Here is a 9946-nt window from a genome sequence, read left to right as displayed (position 1 = left end):
TTTTAATGAATTTCTATTCGTTATTGTGTTTAAATCGTTTGATTTGGACTACTGGGTTACTTGATTTTTTTTTTAATTTGAGATTTATTTTGATTTTTGATAACTAATTGGTTGCAACTGGATTAACTTAATTTAGGGTTTCACAGGGTAAGTTATCTCGCCGAGGAGAAGACGAAGGGAAAAGATTCAAGGAACAATCCAACTCAAAAATTGTTAACCAAGGGTAAGTTCATCAAAAATTTTGCTTTTAATCATGTAAAATCTTCTTATGTTTCATGAATTTCAATTGAATCAATTCTATGACCAAATACTTTGCATAAGGTACTGTTACTGAGATAAGATTTTGTTGGTTTATTAATGTGTATATGTTTACTGCTTTTTGATTGCACCAATGTCTCTGCATAGTTGACTACTTCTTGGAGTAGTCATGCACTCCAGTTTCTCTTGTTTTTTCATCATCCACAGACCCAAATGGAGCTTTTTTATATTTAACAGTCAATTCAAGTTATGTAGTTGTATAAATTTATAATGATGAAATAAGATTTCTGAACTCAGGCTTAGGATATCTCATATCTGCGTTTATTAGGTGGTGAAAATGTGTTCTTCGATGGCATTTTGACATTTAGAAATTATTGAAATGAAGAATCAATAGGTACTGTCACTGAGAAGTTAATGTGAATAGGTTTTGTGTTCCTTAAAATTTTTGTATCTTTTGCTAAGGAATTGTGAATAAGATTAGTGATTGAGTTGAGTTGTGATCAATGTTTTTAAAAGTCTCTTTCTTGTCTTGTTTTTAAAATTTCATTTTGATGGACTTTTTTTAGTAATAGTTACTATTACTAACTTCCTAATTTGCTGTTACTTTTTATTGCAGAGTTACTGGGTCCTATCAAAAATACTGCCACCACCAGTGCAGCCATGGAATAGATCTTCACAACCACTTCACCACCAATGCTACAACTTCAACTAACTTTCTATTAGTTGTTAAGATAGTAAAACTTAAGAATTAAGACTATTGTAGTATTGTTTGTGTTAGTCAGTGTGTGTGTTTGTGTGCTACTGCTACTTGTTAGTTGTTATTTTTTCGGATTTTCAAGACTTTGGTTGTTTGGAACTTTGGTTTGCTAGTATTATTGCTACTTGTTAGTTGTTACTTTGTTCTTTGATTGAGATATTGATTAATATATTGAAAAATAAGTAAAACAGGTACTTAATTTGTCTGGAAAACTGACAGAGAAATCTGTCTGGAATTCTGACAGAAAGTACCGATTGGTACCAGAACCGTACCTGGTACCGTACGTGTACCGAATGGTACCGGAACCGAGGTACAAGGTACAGGTACCGGTCCAAAATTTTAGAACCGAAGCTGGGGAGGTACAAGTACTCGGTCTCGCCAAGAACCGAGCCGAACCGTACCGTGTGCACCCTTAATTTCTCTCAATCCATGAAAATTCCTTGATTTCATGAATTTTCCCTAAAACCATGAAAATTCCCTGATTTCATGAATTTTCCCTAAAACCATGAAAAATATTATAAAATTAAGAAAACTTGTGGGACCGGGCCCTAACCGCCCGATCATGCCCTAGCCGGTCCCACATGCCTATTATTTTATTATTTGTCTTGTTTTCCTCATTCCATGAAAACTCCCTGATTTCAACAAAATACCTTGGTTTCAACAAAACTCTTTGATTTTATGAAAATTCCCTAAAATCATGAAAATTACATAAAATTGGGAAGAGTGCCTTGGGACCGTGCCTGTTGGCCGGCCGGCCATGCCTTGGCCATTGCCGGTCCCACACTCCATCGTTCCCTATTTTATTATTATTTTATTTCTCTCATCTCATGGAAGTTCCCTAATTTCATAAAACTCTCCAGTTTCATGGAATTTCCCTCAATTCAGAGAAAATACATAAAAGTGGGAAAAGTGTGTGGGACCGTGACTGTCAGCCGGACGATCATGTCCTAGCCGTGGCCGGTCCCACACCTTGCAATTTCCTATTTTATTAATTATTTTTCATCATCTCATGTATTTTCCTAGTTTCAACAAAACCCTGAATTCTTCATATTTTCTCAAAATGTTGCTCAAATGCGCATAGAAAAATATCGAAACTCTCCGGACTGAGACATGGACACCATGGTGACACGGGCGCATCCCCTTGACCGACCAAGGGTGACCCTGAGGCTTGCAAGTGGCCGGTCCCACATGTTTTAACTATTTTAACCTAATTTGCTCAGTTGCTCATATTAGGTTCAAACTCTTTTCAAACAATTAAGGGTTTGCTCAAATGACCATCAATTGGTCCCACGGCCACCAAGAGCCGGTCTCATGACCTCTTGGTCGGTCCCTCATATTTTCATGGATAGGTTTTATTATTATCTGTCGCTCACACGAGCATTATTTTAATAAATGATTAAACCAGCATTTAATCATTCTTTCACCAACTGGTCCTCAAGAGACTTTGGTATTTTGCTCATTCGAGCATCTGGGCGTTACATGGTGAACTCATTATCCCATGTAGTCGGTCTTTGCGTCACTCTTCGGTTGATTTGCAATAAATCATCATTTCAGTAAAATTAGGGTTTTGAATTCAGAGCTCCGCAGAAACATAATTCTGAGCAGATTCAAATACTCTGATAATTTTATGTTATTTCCATGATCAACATTTTTATTTATTTTACTCGACCCAGCAGTCAGTATCTTAAACTAATATTTTATTTGGTCCTGCTACCAACAATTCATCAAATGAGTGGCATTTGCTCAAACCGACAATATTTGCTCGAATTAGCAATATTTGCTCGAACCAGCAATATTTGCTCAGATTCAAGAATATTGGTTCAACTATCAATATTCAATAACTCAGCAACACAACTTGCTCGCCTTAGGTAGTCAACATAATAATACCTCGTCTCAGCAGACATATTTAATTCACGAGTCTCAAAACATTTGCAAATCATGTTCAACTCAGTAATACATGGACTCATCGTCCCATAAAGTCAGCAACTGACTCCACAACCACGAGATATCAATCTGTCACATGGGGGGATATTAACTAGGGTTTTGGTCTGGCGTCTACGGCACGTGTGTTCACCCACGACGAAAATGTGAGCAAGTCGTGCAATCAGTTGGAAGAGTCAGCAAAGTAGTGGGTGGAAAATTAACCAATTCTCCGCACGATGAGCAACTGGTTTTAACACGATTTCCCACTTCTCCACTCTCTGATTCCAGCAATTGTCACACTTCATGGGATCGTGGTGTTTTCAACTCCGGCATTATAAAATGTCTCTGAATCCTGATTGAAAGGACAAGATTCGAATACTCGAACATTCGTCTAAATAAGGAATTTCTCGGCAAGTTCATACAGACAATCTTTCGTCTACTCTAACTCATCGTCTGAGCAATTACTCTCAATTGATCGAAATTCAATCATTCAGAGCGTTCTTACGCTGAATTCATAACACACCTACAATCTCAGATCACCATTGATCTCACATATTTCTCAGCTTCCCTCCTACAGATCAACCCATCCTCTCTTATGACCGAATTGACTCTGGAACGACCATTGTTCTTGGTTTAGGCCGGAGTCTTACAGATTGATCTCTAGAACTTAAAGCACTCCCTTCTTGCAGTGCATCTGTGTGAGGTTCGACATTTCGCTCGATTCAAGGAGTCTCCACACGGTCGACTCTTCAATTCCGTAAAAACCAGCAAATCGTTTTTCCCCATCTACAGATTGGCGACCACAGTGGGAGATTAATCTCTCGGTTGCAATCTCAAAGTTTCACAATATGGTTGGTCTTAGGACTAATTCAACTGATCCAAACCCGATCCAGAACCTTTCAAACAACAACATTCCTCTTTCTAATGCTACATCTAACGGCACAGAAATCAGAAGAACCCCGACTCTGACAGAGTTGGCTCAAACTCCGGAGATTCACGCCAGAAATATGGATCTGATGAAGGATACGATAGATCACATACTCGATTTCCTCATCAACTGACATCTGAGTTAGGCGGCATCTCCGCTTCAGAAGTCCCAACACAGGGGACTGATTCTTCATCCAACCCTCAAGCCAATAGTTTCACTACTTATGAGAAGCCGGCGGTGCATGAAGTTACACAATTGATCGGAAGCTTGTGTGAACTTTTACACTTTTCCAGAGAGAAGCGTACAGACACGTTTGCTGCACTCATCCAAATATCATCTGACGTGCAAATAACTCCATCGAGCCCAACAGTTGAAGAGGTCTCACTGGTGTCTGAACATTCAATCAACAACATCACTTTTGGAGAAGAAGATCGCATGGCAGATGAAGGACATAATCGGGCGTTATACGTAACTGGTTTGGTTTCAAAAAAGGCACCGAATTTAGGAGGGCTCTCGTTGACACAGGCGCCTCCACAAACATCGTCACTATGAAGACTCTTAGGATGGCCAAATTCCCAGAAGGTAAAATCATTCTCCATCCCATTCTAATGACAGGATTTGAAGAAAGCCAAAGCCATACATATGGATATGCGTATATAAATTTGAGGGCAGGGCCGATTCAATCGAAAGTGAAGTTTCATGTGATTGAACAAGAACCTGATTATCACATGATACTCGGGAGACCGTGGATCCATGACAACAAGGTGGTCCCAACAACCTACCATCAATGTATGAAGGTTTTACTCAACAACAAGATCGTTCGCATAGCCGCTTCATCATCTCCTTACGCTATGGCCTACGATGCTGAATTCATTGAATCCCAGAGGAACATTCCTGAACCTCCTAAGAAGATCTACAATACTCCACTTCCAAGATGGAAAACTATTGAAGCTGTTGATGCGTCATCACTATCTCCAGACACAGAACCAGTCAAATCACCTGCTACACCGGTCAAACGCCGCAAGGATCAGGTCACGACTCCAGGATCCAATTTATGACCATCCATGATGCAGAAGGGAGGGCCATTTATCGGCGGCGCAAAGATTAGCAATTAATAGGGGAGATTGATCAAGAGTCTCCCGCCCTAATGAATCATGCCAGATCGAGAATTCGCCTGATAATGAGGTTCAAGATGCCCCACAATAGTTGCAAGATGGCACGAATTCTACTATTGATGATCTTGAAACAATTAACATCGGCACAGAAGAAGACCCAAGACCAATCTTAATCAGTTCTGCACTATCACTAGAGGAACGAACAAGCCTAGTAAATTTGCTGAAAGAGTATCAGGATATCTTTGCTTGGACGTACGAAAAAATGCCTGGTCTCAACGACAAACTGGTCACCCACCGTATGCATATCACTCCTGGCTCCAAAGCTGTCAAACAACCACCTAGATAGTTCAGACATGAAGTCGAGGAATAAATCAAAGTCGAAATTCAGAAATTGCTAGTAGCAGGATTTATCAAGCTTATCTAACATCCAACATGGATGGCCAACGTTGTCCCAGTTAAGAAGATAAATGGTCAAATCAGATGTTGTGTAGATTTCTGAAACCTGAATAAGTGTTGTCCAAAGGATGATTTTCCTTTACCCAACATTGATATGCTCGTCGATGCAACCAGCGGCCAAGGTATGTTCTCGTTCATGGATGGTTACAGTGGATACAATCAGATCAAGATGTTTGAACATGATGCTGCCAAAACCGCGTTCCGCACTCCCATTGGGAACTTTCACTACACTGTGATGCCCTTTGGACCGAAGAATGCAGGTGCTACCTACCAACGAGCCATGACATCAATATTTCATGATATGATGCATAAGCAAGTAGAAGACTATGTCGACGACGTTGTGGTGAAATCGAAAGCTCGAGCATCGCATCTAGAAGTTCTGAGGAAAGTTTTCGAAAGATGAAGGGAATACAAATTGAAGATGAATTCCCTGAAATGCGCTTTTGGAGTTTCTTCTGGGAAGTTTCTAGGATTCGTGGTCACTGCTGAAAGGATCAAAGTCGATCCTGACAAAGAAAAATCTATTACTACCATGCCTCCTCCACGCACTGTGAAGGAACTACAGAGTTTCATGGGCAAGGTAAATTACATCAAATGCTTCATACCAGGATTGTCTCAACTTTTGCTTCGTTCACTCCTCTGCTGAAGAAGGGAGCAAATTTCGCCTGGACGGCTGTTCAGCAGGAGGCATTCCAGAAGACACAACAAATACTTTTATCCCCCGCAGTCATGAGATCTCCAGTACAAGGACGACCATTGATATTGTACACGGCTTCCAGTGATGTTGCTATTGGGGCACTACCAGCTCAAGAAGATGAAGAAGGCGTTGAACATCCAATCTACTATTACATCCGAACCATGAAAGATGCTCAACTCAGATACCCGAAAGCTGAAAGAATGTGCCTGGCATTAGCCCATGCAATACAGAGATTCAGATATTATTTGCAAACTAACAGGATCGTGCTTGTCTCCAAAGCTGATCTCATCAAGTTTTTACTCTCGAAACCTGCTTTGATAGGAAGAATTGCAAAATGGCTGCTTCAGATGTCAGAGTTCGACATAGTATGTGTTTCTCCCAAAGCAATCAAAGGTCAAGCGGTAGCAGATCTACTAGCTGCCTTTCCAAGGGAAGATTCCACGACACTACAGGACGATGTACCAAGTGAATTCCCAGAAATTTCAATCGTCAAGGAAGAAACGTGGCTGCTGTACTTTGATGGATCTGCTACTCCTAGCAACAATATTGGAGGAGAGGGCATCATCTTGGTCTCTCCATCTGGTGAAGTATTCTCACATTCATTTAAGCTGGATTTCCACTGTATAAATAACTCAGCAGAATACGAAGCCTTGTTACTAGGATTATCCTTAGCTAAACAGGAAGGAGCGATACATCTGGAGATCAGAGGAGATTCAAAATTGCTGGTCAATCAAATGAATGGGATATACTCTATCAAGGAGATAACGCTTGCTCCATTCAGGGCTGAAGCGCAACGACTCCTAACCCATTTCGCTGATGCAACTATCACTCACACTGGCCGGACCAACAATAGACATGTTGATTGCTTGGCAACCCTCGCCTCCAAGTTGCAATTCGAAGGGTCAGATAAAGCTATCATAGTTCAGAGACGAGTTGTATCATCTACGTGGCTTAATCATACTGAAGATGCTCAAGCAAACGACTGGAGAGCACCTATTATTCATGAACTGAGCAGTTCCGTCGCAGAAGGAACATTCAGCCTTAAAGAGCTAAAAAACTTCATCCTGCTCCATGGGGCCTTGTACCATCGCAACCCTGATGACTCTCTATCACGGTGCCTTGGCGATGAAGAAGCAAATGAAAGGCTCGAAAGTGTGCATCAAGAAGTATGTGGACAGACGCTGGTGATAACACTTTATGGAAGACTTCAGAGACTCGGGTATTACTCTCCCTCCATGGAAAAGCAGTCAAGAACTTTGCAAGGATCTTGTCCTAATTGTTAGAAGCCTCCTCATTATTTAGAGGCCCTGACACTTCATCACACCGGGGACTGGAGGCAGCCTTACACTGAATACCTTCGAGACAACAAATCACCACCAACAAAGAAAGATGCAACCAAACTCATTCAGAAAGCTAAGAGATTTGTTTTCTCGACGGGATACTTTACCGCAAAAGCTTTGAAGGAGACTTGTTGAGATGCCTGGCCGGAGATGAAATTCCAACAGTCCTGAAAGAAACTCATGAAGGAGAACATCAGGGGAAAAAGAAATCGTTTCTTCAAATTCACGAGAAGTATTACTGGCCGACTATGGAAGATGATGCAGCTGCGTACGTTCAAAAGTGTCATCAATGTCAGGTCCACGGTAACCTTATTCATACTCCTTGTCTTCCATTACACTCTGTGAATAGTCCATGGCCAATCTATAGTTGGGGACTTGATATCATCGGAAAGATCAATCCAGCATCCTCAAAGCAGCATGAATGCATCATCACAGCTACTGAGTATGTCACTAAGTGGGTCAAAGCAATCCCACTCAGAGGTACTACAGGGGTAACTATTGCAGCCTTCATCAAGGAACGCATTATATGTAGATTCGACGTCCCCAAAAATATCATCACAAATAATGGGACTCCTTTCGCCAACAAGGATGTCGAAAAATTTCTCAAGGAGTACGGGATCAAACAGATTTTCTCCACACCATACTATCCCCAAGGAAATGGTCAAGCAAAGAGTACCAACAAAACTTTGATCCGGATTATCAGTCGAACAATTCATAACAACCCACGATCATGGCATGAGCAATTACCCATGGCTTTATGGGCTAACAGAACTACACCAAGGAGCTCGATTGGAACATCACCATATTCGCTCGTCTATTGGGCTGATGCTATACTCCCAGCTGAGATAAAAATTCCTTCAGCAAGGATTGCAGCGGCCAGTGGAATAAGATGGGATGAAAATGAAGTGTCCAAATCAATAGTTGCTGAACTGGACATGCTCGAATCAAGGAGAGCTAAAGTAGAAAAGTATGTGGAGGCTTACAAACAGAGAATATCTAGAGCTTACAACAAAATTGTAAAACCTCGAACTTTCCAAGTAGGAGATTTGGTATTAAAGATAGCAAAACACATTCAACAAGACATGTCTGCTCCCAAATTCTCTCCAAAATGGGAAGGCCCGTATGTTATCACCAAAGCAGTGTCTAGTGGATACTACAAAATCTTAGCAGTCAGTGGAGGAAATGAAGGAAATATTATCAACGGCAAATAGCTCAAAACCTATTATGCTTGATCAGCAGCAGCAGATAATTAATCTTTATTCAAATACATCTCAAATATAATTTATTTCCTTCAAAGAGCATGCAAGATGCTCGTTTGTTCGTTAACCATTTATCAATTGAACGAAATTCCTCTATGCCATCATTTCAATTCTCCCGAATGATCACTCAGAGCAATCCGTCCAACAATGGATAATCTCTATAAGAAACCCTGTCAAGTTTTTCAGGAAAGTCCTGGTCTTTGTCTTCAAATCCTCGACTGCCTTCTCGACTCTTGTCGACTCCAAAGCCATCATCTTCTCCTCTTCCAGTAAAGCAGTGGTCACAAAAATCACATCAGCAGCCTCCGCCGCCTTATAAATCTTGATTATCCCGAGCCGACGACGAAGCCAGCCTACATTGAACCGCAATGTCTCACAGTTCGAAATCATCTCATTACACCTGTGCAGTTCTTGATTCTTGACATCTCGCAGATACATCTGTTCCATCTCCTCAATGATCAGCAACAGCCCTGCAACTGTAGTCAATAGGGTTGGTAGAAAACCTTTCCACACTTCGGTCGTAGAAATATGCCCATACTTTTTCCAAATCTTGGTGTATAGAGGCGCATGACACTTGTAAATGACGAATATACCGACCGCCTCATTGTCCAGGGAAGTGTTGATCAAAGGAGCTTCAAACAAGAGTCCAGATGTTGGATAGTCACGAACCCCGTCTCCAGCCTCCACGGATTCTGCAGAGGCTTCACATACCTGGTTGATGCTATCTTCAACCTCAACCACAGTCACAGACTTTCCATTCCTTTTCCTTCTAGCATCAACAACGGCACGAACATCCGCCTGCGATGAAATGAGGAAGTGTTTAGTTTTATCAGAATGGAGCACGATAAAACTTCGATAATTATAAGATTACTTACGGATGATCCAGCCTCAGCATGAGCCGATATATACCGGGCAGGAGCCCTAACAGTCCGCCCGAGCCTCGAATTATGAGAAGAAGGATTCTTCTGATTATCCTGCAACGAATCATTTTTCCTATGATCAATAACCGTGATCAAACAGAGACCAAGAAGATATACAACTTACCTAGATTGACGCTTCTATTTCATGCTTCGACTGAAGTCCGTTTCGAGAAGAAGTACTATCGCTAGACATAATGATGAAAGGTATGGCAATCGAAGTTTCTTCTGCGATGAAATTAGCTCGGGAATGGAAGAAATATTTGCGCAAGTGTTAAACCCTAAATCTTGGAGAT

General features: G+C 41.2%; 1 protein-coding gene across 1 annotated transcript; it reads left to right on the top strand.

The window, feature by feature from the left end:
• The first annotated feature begins 6166 nt into the window (after positions 1 to 6166).
• Positions 6167 to 7609, top strand: LOC113359724. The gene is made up of 3 exons (XM_026603314.1): positions 6167 to 6721; positions 6815 to 7300; positions 7418 to 7609. The coding sequence occupies exons 1-3, from the start codon at positions 6167 to 6169 to the stop codon at positions 7607 to 7609; spliced, it is 1233 nt and encodes a 410-aa protein (XP_026459099.1).
• The last annotated feature ends 2337 nt before the right edge of the window (positions 7610 to 9946 follow it).

This window comes from Papaver somniferum, chromosome 3 (assembly GCF_003573695.1).
Source record: "Papaver somniferum cultivar HN1 chromosome 3, ASM357369v1, whole genome shotgun sequence".
NCBI lineage: Eukaryota > Viridiplantae > Streptophyta > Magnoliopsida > Ranunculales > Papaveraceae > Papaver > Papaver somniferum.
Note: the sequence above shows the minus strand (reverse complement) of the source record. Positions and strands in the feature narration are given on the sequence as shown.

Coding starts and splice junctions, on each gene's coding strand:
- LOC113359724 (XM_026603314.1), top strand. CDS start 6,167: ATGAGATCTCCAGTACAAGGACGACCATTGATATTGTACACGGCTTCC. Junction 6,722..6,814: donor TGGTCTCTCCATCTGGTGAA/GTATTCTCACAT, acceptor TTAGCTAAACAG/GAAGGAGCGATACATCTGGA. Junction 7,301..7,417: donor TCGAAAGTGTGCATCAAGAA/GTATGTGGACAG, acceptor CCTAATTGTTAG/AAGCCTCCTCATTATTTAGA.